Source organism: Aythya fuligula, chromosome 11 (genome assembly GCF_009819795.1).
Source record: "Aythya fuligula isolate bAytFul2 chromosome 11, bAytFul2.pri, whole genome shotgun sequence".
Classification (NCBI taxonomy): domain Eukaryota; kingdom Metazoa; phylum Chordata; class Aves; order Anseriformes; family Anatidae; genus Aythya; species Aythya fuligula.
In genome coordinates, this window is record NC_045569.1 from 6029765 (window position 1) to 6050373 (window position 20609).

Below are 20609 nucleotides of genomic sequence, written 5' to 3' on the forward strand. Positions count from 1 at the left end.
AGCCGCGCACTTGCAATACCAACACAGCTCCAACGAGTGCACATGTCAGGTATTTAAGCCAGTTACAACGTCTGTGGTTCATAAACTGCTTTATTTATAAACTGTCGGCATGACTGCTGCGGGTCCGTTTCGTTAAAAAACACAACTTTCCCGTTGCATACAGAGTGGAGTTTATTAACAGACAGCATTCAGCCCTTCTATTTACCATCCAGCTTGTAGAGCGCCCCCCTACAGCAGGGCATTTTATTCCCCCCCAAAAAAAAATGCTTGGAGAGGACAAAGTAACTACAGAAGCACGGGGAAATTAAGCATCCATCTTCCAGCAGCACATTTTGGGACTACTAACTCTGACCCTTAACATCAAAAAACACTAGCCCTGAGCAGGGGCTTCACAACTGCACTTTTGTCCTGTCAGCTCAATACAGGGAACAACTGGTGACAGAAGAAAGTATAGTTCAACTTAATTCTGAAGTTAGGAAACCTGCAAGATTTGTCCTTCAGAAAATACTTAAGTATTCCTTATGTTTCAGAATGCTGTTGCCTAAAATCAGGTATCCTTGAAAAGTATCATTAAAGCATGCTTGTTCAAATACCTCCAACGACCAGGCTGTGAAAGAAATCCTCTAGAGAATGACCGGCATCCATGAGGACTGAGTAAGAATCTTCTCCCAAACCCTTACAAAACTTCCACTGTTAAGGAAAAAAAAAAAAAAAAAAAAAAAAAAAAAAAAAGGCAAGCAAGCTATTCACCCTCTCCCTGTTCTTCATTTGAAATTTTTGAGGGAGACTGGAATGGAACTAAGTGTCACCTCCAAAGACAGCAGCTTGTGCTAAGAGCTGTGCATAAGCCACCTTTCTACATACTGTACAAGTCTATAGAATATATAGGTGGACACTGAAAGAAATACACCTTTCAGCAAGAAGCTTAATACTCTATGACAGATTCAGTCCTACTCAACCTATTCAGTGCACTTTTTTTTTTTCTTTTTTCTTTTTTTTTTAAGATCTACGTTTTTTTCAGTGGATGACAATGAGGCTGTAACACACGACTAGGCACTGGTGCCCTCTCCTCCTTATGAAAGAGTGAGGTAATTTCATAAAAGATTCCATCACCACCACCGTTTAATCTAACTTTGAAGTCTGTCAAATTTACCATTGAAAGGTTCTAATATATCACTGCAGCATTTAAATGTGTGAGACTTGCCAAAACATGCTAATGCATACCAGGCTATATACTAGTTGTGTGCAGTTTAGAATCTAACTACTGTTTTTCACTACACAGCTCCTCTGAGCAGTAAGTACTAATCTTTACTTTCAGTGAACAATACACTAAGCTGCAAAAATTTATGAACAAGGTTACAGATTATTCTAACTAGTTATAAGCTTTTGGAACCAAAAAGTGTGTATTTTAAATTTCAGAACTTCAAAGACTCCCATATGCTTCAGAACTAAATCCTTACACATCCCTCTTCATTACTTTCTAACAGAACATGGCTTTGCCATACTACATAAATCAAGAACATTCTTTCTCCAAAATACTTTAACCACTTCTGAACGTTTCTCCTGTTGCATAACTCAGTTTACAGAACCTCGCATCTGCACATACCGAGGCTGCTATGCCAAACAACTCCATTTGTCACCCCATAATACCAAAAATTACTTACTAGCACATACATATATATATTCCCACACACACAAACTCGTTAAAATCTCTAAATTGAAGGTGAATTAGTGACTCAAACTTATCTTGACAGAGCTCAAACTGTATTCTAGCAACACAAGTTTTACCTCTAGGCAGAAGTGCTACAGGTGAACTCCCTAAAATACTGTAACTTACCACAAAGTGATTCAGGTTCTGAAATAACTTTATTAGTATGACATTCTGACTTTTTAATGTTTTTAAATATTAAAATATATTATAGTTTTTAAAGTATATAGAATAACTTAAGTTTTACAAGAAGGTAATTTGTGTTCAAGATAACTTTGGGACCTCTGCTTTTTGTAAACATCCCCCTCACCATTAAATGATGAGCTGGAAAAGGTCAGAGGGGCATCACTCTTTACTACACAAGTTTCTCATGCTGTGTATCTTTCAGGGACAGAACAACTAATGTGTTGTATATCCATTTACAAAAAACTTACATTAAAGAAACTATTAGGTGAGCATACATACATTTCCAAAAGAAATAGAACTACAGCAACATGAAACTGTTGAACCAGCCAGCCACTGGAACAAAGCTAATAATCCCATAATTTGAGATTACAGCCGATACAGAGCACTTTATGCTGCACTATATACATAAGGAGGAAAAGGGCATACTCACAGAAGGGCAATCCTCCCACTAAGAACGTGATTTTACTGAGAAGGATACTTTTTTAAAACTAGGAAGAATTTGAAAGATTACTGGAATGCTTAACGTATACCTTAGGACCCACACTGAATCTGCAAAAATCAGGAAGATTTCCAGGTTTGCACTGCATTGTGGAAGTATTAGAATTAAAATTAACAGGTTGTGAAAGCATCCAATTTACTAACTTAATACTAACTTTAAACTAGGTCAATATCAAAATTGAAACAGGAGATAAGACAGCCCTAAAGAAATTGTTCAAGTGTGGATCCTTTGAAAGGATCCAAATAGATGTAAGGCAACTTGACATTAACATTGCCTGTTGAATAAGAACATCCTATATATTAATCTCTTTGAAACCATCACACAAACTAGCAAAACAGAAGTACCTAAATCTTGAGATGAAAGTCTCTGAACTGCAGGCAAACTCCCAGAGACACGTGCAGTTTGTCCTCATCTGATATGAATCTCCTCTCAGTTTATTATGTGTATCATTAAAGATACTACCTTAAGTGGTAAAGATACTACAGTAAGTGGTAGTAATAAATCTTAATCATGGCATTAGCTCTTGACTGATACAGATCAGTGACAGGTAGTAATCTAATTGAACGCTTTTTTATTCCTAAGAAAACTGTATAACACTAACATTAAGAACGGGTATTTTTGCTCTTAAGACAAAACTACGAGCATCCTAAAAACCAAAGTGAAAAAAGATTTAATATTTGCTACAATATTAAGTTGCTCAGCTCTTGAATGGATTAATTTGCATGTATCTGCCCTTCCAGGGAAATGGCTATCAGACACAGGACAAACTTTTACAGCCTACCAGTGCATAATTGCTACCCTGATAAGCCTATACACTTCAGTTATGAATCCAATATCTCTTACAGAGGATTTTAATAGCATTGTGGGGCATGAGTGGAGCAGTAACCCTTTTTATTGCCTTCTTTGTAAGTGAAGTTAGTGCTATATCTGAAGTTAGTGCTGTATGTGGTGCCAAGAGCTTTAGAAAGGAGTACTTCATCTACAAGGATGGCAGTTATTCTAAGATTCCCCCTACCTCTGCAAACAACTGGTATTATGGCTAAGATAGGTAAGATACCTAAGCAATGCCCAAGCTCTACTGAAAGTAACTAGAGCTTCTATTGGTGATAGCTGATATTCCTCCTTCCTGGAGGAAGAACTAGAACGAACTCATTTCATCATGGCAGCTGAACTGTCCTTGATTTACTGAAACTCTAAACTCGCAACTTAAATTTACAAAGGTCTGATTAACAGGTCCAGTGTCCTATTCAAACAGTTCAGTTTCCATTGTGGTGGAGGCTTAAACCCTTTGTCCAACAAATTCAGAGAACTCCAGATGTGTATTTTTAGAAATAGATTAAGACAAAGCTCAAGCTCACTCTAATGAGTTAAATGGGTGCTGCTTCTATGAGATGTGAACAGAAATAAGGATCTCCACACGAGAGACTACATTGTGACTGTTAATATTCAAATTAAGGTTTCTATGACAACCAAGAAATGCACTTGACCATTTACAGCAACAGATCATGCACTTTATACAATAAAAATGTAGTTTATGGCCTTGCCTACCTGCAAATGAATTCCTTCAGCAGGTACATAATATATTGCTCAAAGTCATAAAAATATATATTATCTTTCCTTTAGCATTTAGATACATAAATATTTTACTGAAGAACATGCATCATTTAGATAAACAATTGCAAGAACATCCTCTAAACACAAGGTTCTTTGACATTTGGCAGTATAAAAGGATTACATAAAGGTAACTACTAAAGTCAAGACAAAACAATACAGCAGTGAACATTCCGTTGTGTGCTAGTCCAAAGAAGTTAAGCACCTCTTGCAACAAGTTACATAATATATACACACATATAGTAAATGAAAAAAGCATCGTTCCATCTGTGTATTCTTCAGTCTTGTTTGGACTCCAAAACTTATTGTTCACTTTTCTGCTCTTGCTTTCCATTCAACTCTTGGTCAACTCTGCTTAGTAAAGAAAGTGGTAAAATTAAAACTATCTTAAGAACAAATTGAGTCTGTAAGCTCATATTAAGCAAAACTATTCGTCTTAACAAGGAAAGAGTGAAAGCTCCTACATGGAAAAAGTTTTAGTAAATAAATATTGAAATGTTAAGCTTTTTATTGAATGCAGTCACAACAAGGCTTTAAAATATTTACTTCTCCCTAGAAATGGATTAAAATTAAGAAACCATTTAAATAAGGATAGCATTTCAAAAGGTGCAAGTGAAATATGACTGCACAGCAAGGAAAATAAGCAAGTTTTGTGTTCTTATTAATGAATGCAAGCAGGAATACAAGTTTACAGGTAACACAATATCATCAAGCACTTCTACTTTAATGAATTCATACACAGCAGTATTAGCACAAAATTACTTTTAATGTTATAGCAATTAAGCCAAGAAGGTAAGAGCATAAGTTGAATCAAAAAAACAGGTAGCTCCTTAAATTGCAATACTTCTATTAAGTTCTAAGACTCTTATGGAAAAGTTCCAGGAAACTCCAGGAAAAATTCATACCGCTAAAGGTTTTTATTGTTTTGTTTTGTTTTTTGTTTTTTTGCTATCTGCCTTCGGATTGGCAAAGTAGCTTTGCAGAAACCAAGGGATGGTTCATATTCCTCTGAGACGTACTTTTCATCTTTATTGTACAAACAAGCTACAATTTTAACCATATCTTCTGGAAAATAAATTGTGCATGGAGATAATTTTAGAATCAACAGCAGTTCAAAAAAACAAGAGGCTCAGGATGAGTTTGTCTTCTAACCACCATGTCGTCTAATCTGTTTAGTCCCTTACACTATAATGAAACAGTTTCTCCAAAACAGGAAAAACAATGATAGTTCTAAGCCAAAGCCATAAAAAAGAGCAGCAAATATTCTATTTTCCACGGTTTTAAGAACTGTACCCAGTACATACAGATCCAACAAATCTGGAGCAGTGTTGTACTGTGTTTACCTCCACACTATGAAGCTGGAACTCACCCCTGTCCTCATTGCAGTATCTTAAGGAAAACATTTTGACATGACTTGTAAGACTAATTATAGGAAGTGTATGAATCTATAAGCTAATGTGAACAGGCTATGCATAGACCTTATAGCTGACAAAATAAATCCACAGAAGGACATCATACTCTAGCTTCCAAAGACTCTCAAATATATATTTAGCTGAAGAATTTCTACTGCCATCCTCAGCAAGTTTAGTAACCGTTCTTTGACACATTTCCCTTTCTGTATAGTTGCTTTCAACCTGATTAATGACTCACAATCAATTAGTGCCTGTGATCTTGCCTCTACAAGGAAGTTTTTACTTTGGAACTGGCAATATTGATAGTGTATTTAAAAAATTCCAGTATAACAAACACTTTTACACGTTACTGTTTGAATGTTTCAGTGTTCCAGCCTCAATACAATGGGCCTTACAATACAATTGGGCCAAATTATGCACACCGGGGAAAAAAGCAAAACTCTTGTTCAATATGTACTGAAAGGGTTTCTTATGTGTCAAAGTCTTAGAACTTAAGGTTACAAAACTGCAAGATTATCACTTAATTGGAGTAATTCCTAGCTCAGAAGCTTTAGGTGCTAGCTTTCAGAGAATTTAAATTCCTTTTGTTTTTAATCTCAGTGTTCCTGTGCTTATTACCCAATTCTGACAATAAGCCTCCCTCAACAGTTATGCACATATACAGCAAGAGTTGTCAAAGAAAAGGTAAAGTTAATAGCAAAACCTTTCAGTACATTTGTTAGTTAGACATTGAACAAAGTAACAGCAGTTCGAAAAAAATTATCACAGGTGCTAGGATAACTTGAATGGTTAGCTGGAGACTGAAAGTTACAATCAAAACCCAGTGTTTATTAGCAAGGAATGTAGGCACTGCAAATACAAACAGCACTAAAAATATTAAATTACATCTGTGCAAGTTAATGACTAAAGTGAATATCAAACAAAAATACAGCATTAGAACTTGCTCCAGTTGCATCTCTGCTGACTAGTTTAACTATAGCTTAGCACCTGAAAACAGCTCTTCAGAAATCACTTGTTAGAAAAAGCAAAATGATTAAATCACTTTGTACAGAAGCATGCTTTTGCCTCTTGAAGATATGGTTGAAAATCCACATACTCGCTTAAACCGGGAATCTAATTTAATACTAGAGACTATCTACAAATATATTTAAAACATCCAGGGTGAGGTTTCAGATGTTACATTACCTCCATGCATAAAACTTAGGTCACTAGTGCATGTTTATATTTACAAATGCTTATTCCTTTACACAAGCCAATCAACTGGGAGTTAGTTGCAGTGCAAGTGATCTTATCTAGATGCAACCCTAATCAAAACACAAATATACCTTTTTTGTTTCTTTCTAAACTTTTCTTCTTCATACCTTGGTGAAGAAAAGTTTGATTTCAGTAAATAGAAGATATGAAGACCAAATTCAACAGAAGCTGTAAACTAGCATTAGTATCAAAACTTGGTATGTTTCCACAAACTATACTGAAGTAAGAAAACTTTTTGCACCTCTAACATCTTTTAAGTTGAGATTTAATTACTATGACATATTAATCCACCATAACTTCTTGGACAGTATTTACCCATCACTAAAATTGAAAGCCTGTATTCCTAACAGTTTAAAGCCTGACATTCACCAGAGAAGTCTAAGAATTAACTCCTGTAAAGGCTGAACTTGGGCTGACTTAAGACTTAATAGTTCCTTAAGACAGAAAGTAGTCTTGTGAAACTTGGAATGACAGCATGAATTCCCATAACTCATAGAATCATAGAATATCCTGAGTTGGAAGGGACCCTTAAGGATCATCAAGTCCAACTCTCGACACCGCACAGGTCTACCCAAAAGTTCAGACCATGTGCCTAAGTTCACAGTCCAATCTCTTCTTAAATTCAGACAGGCTCGGTGCAGTGACCACTTCCCTGGGGAGCCTGTTCCAGTGTGCAACCACCCTCTCTGTGAAGAACCCCCTCCTGACGTCCAGCCTAAATTTCCCCTGCCTCAGCTTAACCCCGTTCCCGCGGGTCCTGTCACTAGTGTTAATGGAGAAAAGGTCTCCTGCCTCTTGACAACCCCTTACGAGGAAGTTGTAGACTGCGATGAGGTCTCCCCTCAGCCTCCTCTTCTCCAGGCTGAACAGGCCCAGTGACCTCAGCCGTTCCTCGTACGTCTTCCCCTCAAGGCCTTTCACCATCTTCGTAGCCCTCCTCTGGACACTTTCCAACAGTTTCATGTCCTTTTTATACTGTGGTGCCCAGAACTGCACACAGTACTCGAGGTGAGGCCGCACCAGCGCAGAGTAGAGCGGGACAATCACCTCCCTTGACCTACTAGCGATGCCGTGCTTGATGCACCCCAGGATACGATTGGCCCTCCTGGCTGCCAGGGCACACTGCTGGCTCATATTCAACTTGCTGTCTATCACGACCCCCAGATCCCTCTCTTCTAGGCTGCTCTCCAGCGTCTCATCGCCCAGTCTGTACGTGCAGCCAGGGTTTCCCCGTCCCAGGTGCAGGACCCGGCACTTGCTCTTATAACTCATCCTTAAATATCCCATACAACATTCTAAAAGTAGCACAAGGCCTTGTCACGTCTTTCTTCCCCCCCAAAAAACCTGCATCTGCTCTATGGGACACAAAACTTTTACAACTGAAAACAAGCTGATGGTTTACTCCAGTAAGCAGCAGTATTTTTTTCCGAACATTTATGTGCCACTCTGTCTACAGTGATACTGCACCATCTTTCCTTATGGAGTTCCCAGTTTCCATCCCATTTATGATCTCTTACTGTGATACATACTCTAATAGGTTGCATGTTACAGCTTCCAATAGTTTTATAGAATTATTAGTATTGCTGTCTAGCTCTTTCAAGATCTAAGTTTGACGATTTCTCTTTATTGCTGCATCCACAAATTCTGCGGATGTGTCATCATCATAACTGATACCAGAGTTGTGCTGACATTAAAATGGATACTATATGGCAAAAATCTAGAAAAAAGGGAAAGTAGTAGAAAAAGAGAAGACCAAGGATATTGATGCTGCCTTCCCCTCCCTGCCAAAGTAGTTTTAGAAGTACCGTGGGTAGGGATTCAGCTTTTTTCCACCACAGCTCTTCATTTGAATTAAATCCCAACCCAAGTGATATTTCACCCCTTAAGCTGTTCTGCAGTTTATCATGAACACTGAAGATACCATAAATAACATCATTAATATACAGAATTTCTCACTCGAGACCACTTAGCATACAATGGGTAGCACAATATAGTGAGATCTTGTCTCCAGAAGACTAACTCACACACCATAATTTGTTAATCACATAGGACACTGTATTTGAAAATCCCTGTGCGTTAGCATTCTGACTAACTGCTATTACATATTAAAACTGTAGCTTATCAATTGTTCCTAGAGATAGCAATGGTTTAAGTTAACTTTTATTAAATACAAAGTATTACGTTCAAACCACTGAATATATTATATACCAGTTCCAAAACATGGTCAACATAAAGCATGTTTGAATAATAAAACGTACTGTTTTATGCATTCTGGGATGCCAACGTATTCCATGGGGATGAGTTCAGCTAGCTCTGCCAGGGTAAAGACATACCTAATTTTTTGGCTGAATTTTGAGCTGTGGAAGAACAAACGTAGGGTACAGTTACAACTTAGTGTTCACTAAACATTTAACAGTTAGACATTTAAACTTTTAAGAAATAGCTTCCATAATATTACCTGATAAAGGGTTTTGTGATAGCCAGAAGTGTTCTGATGAACCAAGAAGGATGAACTATGATTAATGACTTCAGGTTTTTCCTTAACCTGAAGGATTCAAACATTAAACATAATTACTAGAACAATAAAGGTAGCATGACAAAGTTCTTGTTTTTTAAACAAAGGGTGTTTTTGCAGTTAAAACTGTGTCCATAAATCTAGCATTGACTTTCCATTATTAGACATCACTGTCCACCAGAAGAAAATACCAGAAAAATGCACAGCTGAAATCAGAAAGTTAATATCAGTTTGAAAACAGGTAACATCATAAAGAAGTTTCTTGGTATCTTTTTACAAGTCCATAATGAAGTGGTTAAGAAGGAACCCACCTTATCTTACTATAGTAATCTATGAATGTTCAGTGAAATTCTAGATTGTAACAGTATTCACCATTCTAACACTACTACTTTCACTACAAAAGCATGCCTGCACCATTACTCCACACTGCTTTGGAAGAGCTTTTCGATACACTAAACAATTTGCTTAACAATTCATTTTAACCAGCAAGTACCAGAGACCACATTAAACAGCATTTTTTCCTAAGCATCACTAAATATGAATAATGTGACAAAACATTCCACAACTTCTTACCTCCTGTCAATTTGCTGGTAGCACTTCCTAAGCCAGCCTAAGCTTGGCATTTTTCTCCGTGTTGTTGCACCGTTCAGATAAACTATCATATAGTTCTCCGCTACTAGTAGCTCTAAAGTGCCAATTACATACCTGCAAACGCAAGGAAAGAAAATCCTCAAATGAAGATTTTTGAATTTTAAAGTAGTTTCTAGTACTGATCAAATATAAAAAAAAAAAAAAAAAATAGTTGTCAGCATTGAGCAACATTTTTTTCCTTCCTCAGGAAGCAGAAAGCTGCTTCACTATTTGTTACCTTCCCCTCATCTGAAACAGAAAGCTTCAAAGATAACAGAACTTAAAAACACCCAGTTTTACAATGTGAAAGTAAGATCCTCTTCAGAGGCAGATGACTTACTTAAATAGATTGTCCATTAGGTATCTGTAGTTAGGCTGGCTGCTTTCAGGCATAAAGCAAACAGCAAACACAACAATGGCATTTAACCCATCACCATAATAACCTACAAAGAAAAAAGGAGCAGTAGTGACTAAGGTGACTATACCTTGACCACATTTACTCAAAGAAAAGTCAAAAACACACAGTAAACTTTTTCATTCTTTATCTTAATGAGCTTTACCAACACCCATTCTATACAGACACATTATATACATAAAGCACTTATCACCATAATGGTAAGCATCCTTTGGACTGACTTCGATGGCATGGGTAAGAACAGGTTAATCCTTTTAGTACCTCAGCACTTTTGTTTCCAGCCAATTATTAAAAAGGGCACAGGAACTTGCTTATAATTATAGAAAACCTCAAGGTAATTTTTTTCAGGTTCATCTACTTTTACTCAGCATGTTTAATTACAGTTCAGATAGCCTACTTTTCTTCCTACCTAAACTGCATAGACTGTCTGAAGAATCAGTAAATTGATTTTTGCCTTAGTAGACCTAAAGATAATGCTTTCAACACTCTTAAAAACAAAACACTATAATGAACAGCTAGCCTGTTATTAGATATACTTGTGTTAGTAGCCTCATCTGATCTTGGGTACATTTTGGAACCTTAGTTTAATATGGAAAAAAAAAAACATCAAAACAACCGTATGACTTAATGCTACAAGTGAATAACCACGGGAGTCTTTACACTCAAAGTTCTTCCCATGCCACTGCAAATCAGCTGGAAGTAGTAGTTTCAACAGTTCTCCTCAGTATAACACTAATCCTTACCACCATGACTGATAACTTTTTTGTATGGTTCAATTGCCTTCATGTCCACCCTGTGGTCCTGTTCTCCAATCCTAAACATACGCCAACGTCGACCATCATCTTTCTCCTCTGCTGCTGTGTATTCAGTAAGTGATCCTTTTCTAATTACATCAGTAGTTTTTGGTTTTGGAAGATCATCTGCCAAAGTCAAAACACGTTCAAAATCCACGTACAGCGGCAGTCAATAACAACACAGGTTAACCACTTTGCTATCTCATCTATTTTAAGTCAGCTGATGTGTTTGGCTGAAGAATAATAGTTCCTTCAGTCATTACAAAATAGGATCTCACTGATAACAAATTTGATCAAAATACTGTTAGTTCTGTTTTCCATAAACAGTTTTGTTTTGTTTTTTATTTAAATTTGAATGACAAGCTTCTAGTCACGTGGGAAGCCTGCTTAATTGTCAGCTTTCAGAAGACCAACCTTAATGAATTACACCACAATAGACAAAGCGGTTAACTCAGTGATAATTACACAGGTTACCAGATCACAGATTTACGTAAAAGCGTAATTTAAGACATCGACACTATCTTGCAAGCAGACATGCAGGCAGATCTATTAGAAATTTAATTCATGTGTGCAATCAATACATGAAATTTATGCTGACAGCAATCTGTGAAAAGAATTTGCTCCGATTAACTTATGATTCTTGACTTTGTTGCATAGACCTTACCCAAAGCGAGAAAAACCTACTGCAAGTTAGTTGTCTGTTCCCAAGACAAAGCTGTTAACTGAAACTATCCTTCCAGGAAAATGAGGGCAGCAGCATTAAAGGAAGAAAAGACAGAAACCCTTTTCAGCCACTTTTAAAAACAAAGCACAATTATCTGGAACATTTCCTTAGCAGCACTGCAAAGATAATCCTAAGTACCAACTCTTATAATGTACCAAATCTCGTAATGTACTAAAACGAAAGTTCTTTTATACAGGTAAACCCACAGTCTGTCAAGAGAACTTCTTCTGCAACATCTTAGTTCTTTAAAGTACACATTTATAATAATATTTTTCCTCTATTTATAAGCTACCTTGGAATGAAGAACATTTTTCCATACTTAATACAGAGCTTCCTGTTTACTCAGGAATTTATTGTATTCACAGCATAAAGTAATTGATGTTACGTGCTTACATATCATTTTAGAAACACTAAGTCATAATGTTTATAGAAGTTAAACTCCAACTGTTTCACTAAAGCAGTAGTTCTTAGCTTACATAAAAGGTCCCAAAACATAGTTAAACTGCAGGTTTGAAACTTGTGCTTCAACTCAGGTAACCTCGAATAAAATTTGAGTCACCAGGTTTTGCCTGTAAAGACCAGATGAAGGGTCTACTCATTCCTTAAAATTAAGGTCATTCTCTTAGCACCTCCAGCACAGCTACAGCTGAAATAACTTCAGAGTCATTTCAAAATTCCCTGACACAAAATAATTTTTTTTTCCACCACTTCCAGTCAATACAGAAAGCATTCAAACTCTAAAGGCTTCTGACCTTCCCACATTTCTATTACAGTAAAATGAGATCAGAGGTGTTAGTCATTTTTAAAAACAGACCTCTTTAAATACAAAGGCTTGCAGTTGACCAATTTCAGATTAGCTAATCTATAATCTGTATCCCTCTACGTCACTTATCTCCACTTAAAATAGATCTCTAATACACGTAAAACATGTATATGTTTTGCCACAGTTCTTAAAAACATATTACAATAGAGCAGAATTCTCCATAACTGAGTTTAAAAAGTGTTCAATGATATTAATTTAAGTTTATTTGAAGTTACGGTTATTATGTTCATCTATTGTTTACTAGTCATGTTCTGATTTACTCTTGAAAAATTCTTTGTCCCCATTTCTAATCTAATCACTCCCATTACTATTACAAGAGTAAAGACCAAAGGCAGTTATTTCCCATCTGAAGAACCGTAGACCTGCACATAAAAAAGAGAAATATTTTACGGCATTAGATAAAAGCAACAAAACACTTACCTTCCCATTCAAACTCATTGCTATTCTCTGAAGGAGTATCTAAGTCATCCAAATCAATATCTCCACTCTCATCCAAGTCAGACAAAACAGATTCCTCACTGCGATCTAAAGTTAAACTGATATCTGGTGCCATTAGTTTCTTCCTCACTTTGATTCCATTAACCTCTGCATTTGAAAAAAACAAATAATTATTTTTAAACCCGAGCAAATTTAGACAAGCAAATTAACAAGACAGAACAGCAGAGTGCTTCCCCAGAGTGCACAATAAATTAATGCCCACCACATCAAAATATACATCTTTAGAATAGAATTAAAATAAACAAAGTGTGGCAAACAAAACTTCAGAGACTTAAGTTCAAGTTCTTAACACTTTAACCAACTTCATACACACTACAATCACAGAGGAAGACCGCCATACTACCAGCAGAAGAAAAATCTGAAGAGCTGCCACCACTTAAGTGACTGTTACCTATGACAGCTGTATCAAAGCTGCACCAAAGCTGCTCTAGACATTATGTCAAATGCTGCAGACAGTGCAATAAATTCACATTCTAGCTTTTATTTTTTAGGTATTGGTAACATCATAACAGTCTTTGAAATAAGTAATATACACGGTGCAAAGAGCAAGAAAGTGAGGCCAATAGACAACACTAAGGGCAGAAGATTAATAGAAAACGTTAGGTAAATAACACACAGCATGCTTTTAGACAAGGCAAATACTTGCTTGATTTAGACAGCAGTTGAAAGCAGGAAACAAAATAAACAGCCTGATCCAGCACTGGAAATGCCAAAGCTAAAGCAGACAGAGAAGATCCAAAAAAATTAAGAACATTAAGAGGAGCATTGGGATTATTACCCCTCTAACTTTTTGGACTGCCAACAATATTAGGAGATCACAAAGGCCTGAAATTTGGAGCAAGACTAAGGTAGGCCCTATCTGATGAAAAGTAGCTAAATAATGAACAAAGATTTTTAAGTCACTCACAGACTGAGTGGGATAATTCATTTTTGTCCAATATTACCTGGATAGCTCTGTTCGCAGATAAACATGTCATTTAGAATGCTGTTCCCTCAAGTCTCACTCAAAAAAAAAAAAAAATGGAGCTTCAAAACAGCCATTTATATAGGAAGACATAACCTTTACTGCAGTGAAGTATTCTTACCAGCTTCACCTTCTGTTCCAGCTGCAGCCAACACATCTGAGTCAACAGGATCATCCTCTGGCAGGGGCCTAGTACGCAAAATAAAGTTGTTTTTTTTTTTTAATGCTTTCTAGTTTTCTGCTTTTTGTTTTTTTTAATAATCAGCTAAACACCAAAAACCTAGGCCCATGCACTGCTAAAAACCCACTGTGGGATAGCATTGAGTTAAAACATACTTACTGGCAGTAAACTAAGCACCAAAGCAGCAGAAACCTCTTTTATACAATTCAAATTACCAACTGCTCACATGAGCAGTGTCAAAATACTGATTGCTATGGGTATCATCTTTAGATAACTTGCTGTATTCTTGCTTGCAAATCTCTGACATTAAATAGATCACAGACGTAGTACTCATAGGATGTCTTGGAAGTCACAAAACAGTCACAAGACCACTACGTTAGAGGAAAACACTGCAAGACTGAGTATTAATATATCAGGAAGATAGAGACAGCTTATTTTGGACATTTTGCATTTGATCTGAACTTAAATTAAAAAACCTTGGAAAATCTTCATCTTGCCATTCTTCCTTAAACTCAACACCTTCCATTCTCCAGCCAACTTGAATTAATAATAGGTAGTCCTGATCAGCCAGAACCTTTTGTCTTCAGGAGAGTGGGCTAAAGAGCACCTGCAGGAACATAACATCATTCAAGCACTCCAGTATTTACAGCACATTTTCTTTTAATCGCCACATTGAGATATGTGAAAAAAAACACAAGGGAACAGTTTACAGTTTGCTTTTTTTAAGCAAAAAACTGCTTATGGACTAGTATCGTCATAATAATTTAGGTTGGAAGGGTTTTCTTAAGGTCATCTAATCCATCATCCTGCTCAAGCAGAATCAACCTTTAAGTTACAACCAGCCCCCGAGCAACCTCATCTTTCATTTGGAATTACACCAGTTCACTTCGAACTGTGAGAAACCTGGCAACTCTAGGTTCTATGGGAGACATTGAATCAATATCTATTTTAAGTAAAAACTGATAGATCTAAAATACAAGGTTTTTGTTTGTTTGTTTGTTTTAAAAAGACTTGAAATATAAACACATTCTGAAATAGTGTTTTGTTTATAAGAGAACTCACCCTGGGATGTGCAAGTCAAGCTGCGTTTTTTCAGGCTCACCCATCACCAGCAACAAGGAATCCCCAATAATGGAACAAAATAAATCATCCTGCTAATACGCAAGTCCAATACAGTTCAAAATCTTGGCTGTCTTGGCTCTAAAGATTGACAGGAACAGGTAAATTTATCAATGATAAGAAAATAAGAAAAATGGTAGGAAAAACTCTAAAAAAACAAGAAACCAAATACTATTTTTAAATGCAAAGACACAATCAGCACAGGACACCAGTAAGTACAAAGCTGGAATACAATCACTCTGTGAATTAAGCTAGAGAAAGTTTATTTTTCACACAGGTAAAAAGAAGTAAGTTGAACCTACTGTTCTGTAGAAGTATTTATTATGCAAAATCTGAATTTCTTTTCTCCTGACATGATTACAACCATAGACTAAGTTTAAGACCTGCAATGCTTAACACAAACTGCTTAATAAAGTTTTAGAAGACTTTTTTTTTTTTTATTACATTACCAGAGACAAAACATTAATGCCAAAAATTCATCCTATTTTACTGAGGCTTCCTTCCTTCCCACACCCAGGAAACGAGAACACAACATCTGGAAGGTTGTAACCCAGTTCTCCTTACACAGAAGCCTTTCGTTGCTTGAGTTGCTCAGCCCCTGCGCAGCCCAGCTGCTGGCAGGATGTGCCTTCACACACACTCTCCAAGAAGTTGTTCTCAGTAATTGTACTCCCAGTTCTTCCTCTTTTTATTTGTCTCTTTTGAATAATATGCTTTTGGGAAGACTTTCCTGCTGCTTGAATCGTGCCACTTTCCTCGCAAAATATGTCCTCTTTCATTAAGATGTGAACGTTCTCTGAATAATTTCTCCTGAGTACTAACCTGCTGAGTGTTTGCAAAAATGAATTTTAAGTATTTGCTTGGAGATAAAATCATAGTTTCATCAGTAGGAACACGGAATTGGTAAGTAGCTCTCCATACATTTGTTTTGGGACACTGAGATGAAGCACAAGAAGTTTCACAAGATATCCCATGCGGTCAAGTTAAGAGAATGCAGTGTTTACAATCAGCATGGAACGGACCATCTGAGGCTAACACGGTTCACTGAAAAGAACTCTAAACCTAAAATAAAGTTTCAACTCATTACTTCACTCTTAAAGGGCAGATGGAAAAGAAAACTGACAGAAAAAAGAAACCAACCCCGTCACTGTGCTGGTGGCTGTAAGATGCTACTTTGGAGCGTGCCTGCACTACATTCAGACTATACAGTTCCCCCAGGAGTTTAAGAAGAGTTTTTCCCTAAGACCTGAAGTTTTATCACTACATCTTTGATTCATGCTGAACACCAAGTAATACCTGCTCATTTCAGATGTACCACGTTTCAGTGCGGAAACAATTCCTTCCTGTGTCTGTTTCATTACACTGACATACGCTTGATACACTAAGACAGGCACACAGTTTAGAAGTTACTTAGACTACCATCAAATTTTAAGATACTTTTAGAAAACACTTCCCACGTGACGAGAAGCTACTAATGAGAATTCTTTAGAGGTAGATTTAAAGCAATCATCCACTGAATACTGCATAGCATAACTGCAAACAACTTCCCAGCCGAGTTCCAAGCCCTAGATCAGAAAAGGAGGAGTTTAGGCTAATTCAGTTCCATGTCCCACTTAACAGGCAGACTAAGTAGCTGTTTTGGAAGTTTTGGCTTAAAGACTCAAGCACAAAAGCCCTTGTCAACTAGAAGAATGAGAAATTAAGGAGGAAAGGTAGTCTTCTGCTTCAGGAAAGTTGGAGAAGCGCTTTCTAGTTGGCTATTGAATTACTTTTTAACATAATATCAATGCTTACAAAACAAAAAAGGAGCTCTCTTTCTGCTTGTACAAAGTAAAGCAGAGTTTAGGACAGTATTCCTATAGCTCCCGTGGCAGCACCGACTTCTCTTTTTTAATCTAAAGGTTAGGTTTGAGAAGTGCCACACTAATAATGCAAGTCTGCATTAGTCACGTAGAAGAAAATGAGTTAATTTCTGCCTGGTCCTAGAGCCCTTCACAGCTAATTCAATGCCACGGTTCCTCAACAGCAAACCTGTCATTTTACACTGCACTTAACTTAAAGAGGTATCCAAAGGCCGGAAACTTCACCAGAGGCCATCCGGATGCAGGACTGCCACGCAGCTCTGCTCCCTTCCTGCAGCCACGAGACTTTGGTGATCACCAATGCCTTTCATACTTGCAAGCATCTCACCAGGTAAGCTACAGCGTCACTCACGGAACCACAACATAACCACAAAGGAACACAACACTGAAGTCGTTTCTCCTCTGCTGCAGCTAACAAAAAGGATTTCCGTTTCCCGACCACCAGATTAACCCCGTGTTGGCTTTCCATGGGGGCGCATTACTGCTGGCACCAGAAGCCAAGCTGCGTTCTCGTCTTTTTTCCTGGAAGGGGATTTAGCTCCCAAAGCCGTCGCTAACACCCAGGTGGCTGAGCTGGGGTGTGGGCAAACACCAGCTGTAGTGGTGGTGAGAAGGCTACGGACCTGCAAAGCAGATCAGAGAGCGGCAGGCTAACAGGCGCTCTGAGCAGCCTCTGGTACTCAGGAATAAGAGAGATGACAGAATGCGTGGATTCATTTCTGATTAAGGCCTTCTGCAAGTGTTATTATTATTTTTTTTAATTTTCATCCTTGAATTCACGGGACGATACACGGTAAGGAGACAAGCACTGATGCAGCCCCATCTCCTCACCCAGCAGCGCCCCGTACCCAGCCCTCGGCTGGCACCGCGGCACTGGGGGCAGGACTCACACAGAGGCTGCCTTACACCGCGGGACAGGCGCGGCGGCCCGACCCGCACGGAGCCCGCACGGAGCCCGCAGCCTCCCCGCGCCCAGCCCCGTCGCCGCCCCGCCGGCCCGCAGCACCCTCACAGCGCTCAGCCCACGGTGAGGGCCGTGCCCGGGCACCCGTCGGCCCCGGGGAGCCGCGCCCACAGCGCCCGCCTGCCCTCGGGCCCTACCGAGCGGGAAAGCCCCGGCCCAGCCCCGGCCCAGCCCCGGCCCCGGCCCCCCGCCCCGCCCCGCGCCGCACCTGCCGGGAGGGGCCGGGCCGGGCCGGGCCGTGCCGGGGCCGCCGCGCCGAGGTCCCGCTGCGCTGCGCGCCGCCCCGCGCGGCCCCGGAAGCGCCCCCAGCGCCCGGCTCACGTGACCGCCGCCGCACATGCGTGCGGGGCGAGCCCGCCCTCCGGCGCTCGGCGCGTGCGCGCTCGGGGGGCGGGGCTCGGGGGCTCGGGGGGCGGGGCCTGGCGGGAGGCCGTTGGTGGCCGTTGGCGGCGCGAGGCTCCTGTGAGGGCTGTGAGGGCGGCGGCCGATGGTGGCCGTTCCCTTCCCTCAACACCAGTTAATCCCTACAGCCGTACAGCTCACGGCACACGAATATACACGTTTATAGCGCAGGTTCAATCATCCAGCCACACGCACAACTAGCAGCTTGCCACTGACACGTCGCTACAGTCAGAGAGGGCCACTGCCTTAATGCTTGGCCCTCACAGCCAATGCCTTGCCCGACGGTGAAAGAAGCAACAAGAGCAACAGTGTTTTATTGTAGGGTGCAGAAGGAACTTTTAATAAACGCGACATGTGGAGAAGAGTAAAAACATTATATAAGGGTGCATGCAGAAAATGAAGAAAAAGATAAGAAAGGAAAATATTTCTAAAAAAGAATAGAAAGCAGAGGACCCTCCCTTCCCCCCAGCAAAGATAAAATCTAAGGATAACAAGAAATAAAGCAATTAAGGTAAATTGGTTAGAATATTTTTAAGGACTTAGTATAATTCACAGCAAACAGCCAGAGGCATGCAGGCATTATTGTAACATAAATTTATCAGCTAATAGTTAGGAATACAAAGCAAGAGCTAGCTTAAATATAAATGAGTATGTAACTACTGGTATGAGAAATATAGTAAAACTGTAATGGGAAACAGCAAAAGGTAAACAATATTTTATTCTTCTACCTCTTTTATGTCCCCTTTTTGCATTTATGGAAGTAACTGCCACAGAAGATGACCAAGCAGCATTATTCAGTGCTTAAGGATGTTACATTTTTCTGTCTGTTCCTGGCTGCAAACTTATTACTAGTGTACCTACTTTGAGTATCCCATGGCCATAGCATCCTGGTTTTTACTAGCACAGATTTGAGTACAGGAATTTCATGAACAGCTTGTGCTTAAGACTGAATGGCTAGAGATCTCAGTCTGCTGAGCTGGACTGTTCATGAACAGTTGGAACTACTCCAGCCTGAGCTGGGTTTAACTGAGCTCTGAAGATCAAGGATATCTGTGACAATCTTCCTAGTCCAGTAATATATGAAGGGCCACTATTATTTATTAAGTCAAAAGGTTTAAAGTCTTCCCACAAATGAAAGTGTTTTGTTGTTGTTGTTGTTTGTTTGTTTGTTTGTTTAAAAAAAAAAAAAAGTTTCGTACTAGATCTCTGTGTGCTTTTCTAAATGTTATGCAATTGCTGATAATCTCAAAACTGTCTTCAAAATGCACAGAGGGTGATCGTCTGCAGGACAACTCCAAACTTGTGTCATGATGGTCAGCAGAGTTGTGCAATTTCTCATTTCTTACACGGGGTGGCACAGTATAGCTGGAAATCTATCGGGTGTTCAGGCATAACTCGGAAAACAAGCAAACAAGGGGTCAGACAACTACTGGGGGATGTTGAATATTTCTATTTTTAAACATCATACAATTGCAAATATAAGCAGATTCTTACATGAAAGCTTTACCAAAGAGAACAGGCTTGCGAGAATAATGCTCTGTCACATGAATTTTGTCCTGTACATGGGAAAAAACAGCTGTTACACAGCTTCGGGTCTGGAATAGTTCACAATTAATCTTTAAATAGAAAATAGCCATCAAAAGCTACAAAATACAAAAATCTTCACATTTTTCCTATTTTTTTTTTTTTTTTTAGAAAAGTATTTAGTAATATTAAACAAACAGGTTAAAAATGCCCCCTTTCAAGCAACAGCTCAGAAATGCTGGAATTCAAAAACATACATGTGAAAATCCTTCTCATGTGGATCTGGATATGTAGACTGCATTTGTATATCTTTCCTCCTGGCTGTTTTACCTGTAGAGAAAGTATGAAAAAAAAATATTTTTCAACTTTTCTTTTGACCTTTTTTTGATAATAAGGGCTTTGAGCTGCAGTTCACCACTGCTTCTGTAGTCTATGCACATAAGTTGGCTCCTGTCTTAGACACCTGTGATACACTGTCACAAGAGAAATGTATTACATGTATATAGTAATAACTTTCAGATATG

At 38.7% G+C, this 20609-nt stretch overlaps 1 protein-coding gene across 3 annotated transcripts; it reads right to left on the reverse strand.

Moving 5' to 3' along the window:
• Positions 1–991: 991 nt before the first annotated feature.
• On the reverse strand, positions 992–18398 carry BNIP2 (BCL2 interacting protein 2). Of its 3 annotated transcripts, XM_032194726.1 has the most exons (12): positions 18368–18398; positions 15277–15414; positions 14691–14821; positions 14155–14222; positions 12992–13156; positions 10974–11150; positions 10156–10258; positions 9759–9890; positions 9129–9215; positions 8929–9027; positions 6742–6777; positions 992–4355 (listed from the first exon to the last, which is right to left on the reverse strand). In XM_032194726.1, exons 3-12 carry the CDS (start codon positions 14738–14740, stop codon positions 4307–4309), a joined length of 966 nt encoding a protein of 321 aa, XP_032050617.1. In that variant the 5' UTR covers positions 14741–14821; positions 15277–15414; positions 18368–18398; the 3' UTR covers positions 992–4306. The 3 variants fall into 3 exon arrangements, with proteins under 3 accessions (XP_032050617.1, XP_032050618.1, XP_032050619.1); XM_032194727.1 differs by lacking the exon at positions 6742–6777; XM_032194728.1 differs by lacking the exons at positions 14155–14222; positions 14691–14821; positions 15277–15414; positions 18368–18398 and adding an exon at positions 13716–13819.
• Between the last annotated feature and the right edge of the window lie 2211 nt (positions 18399–20609).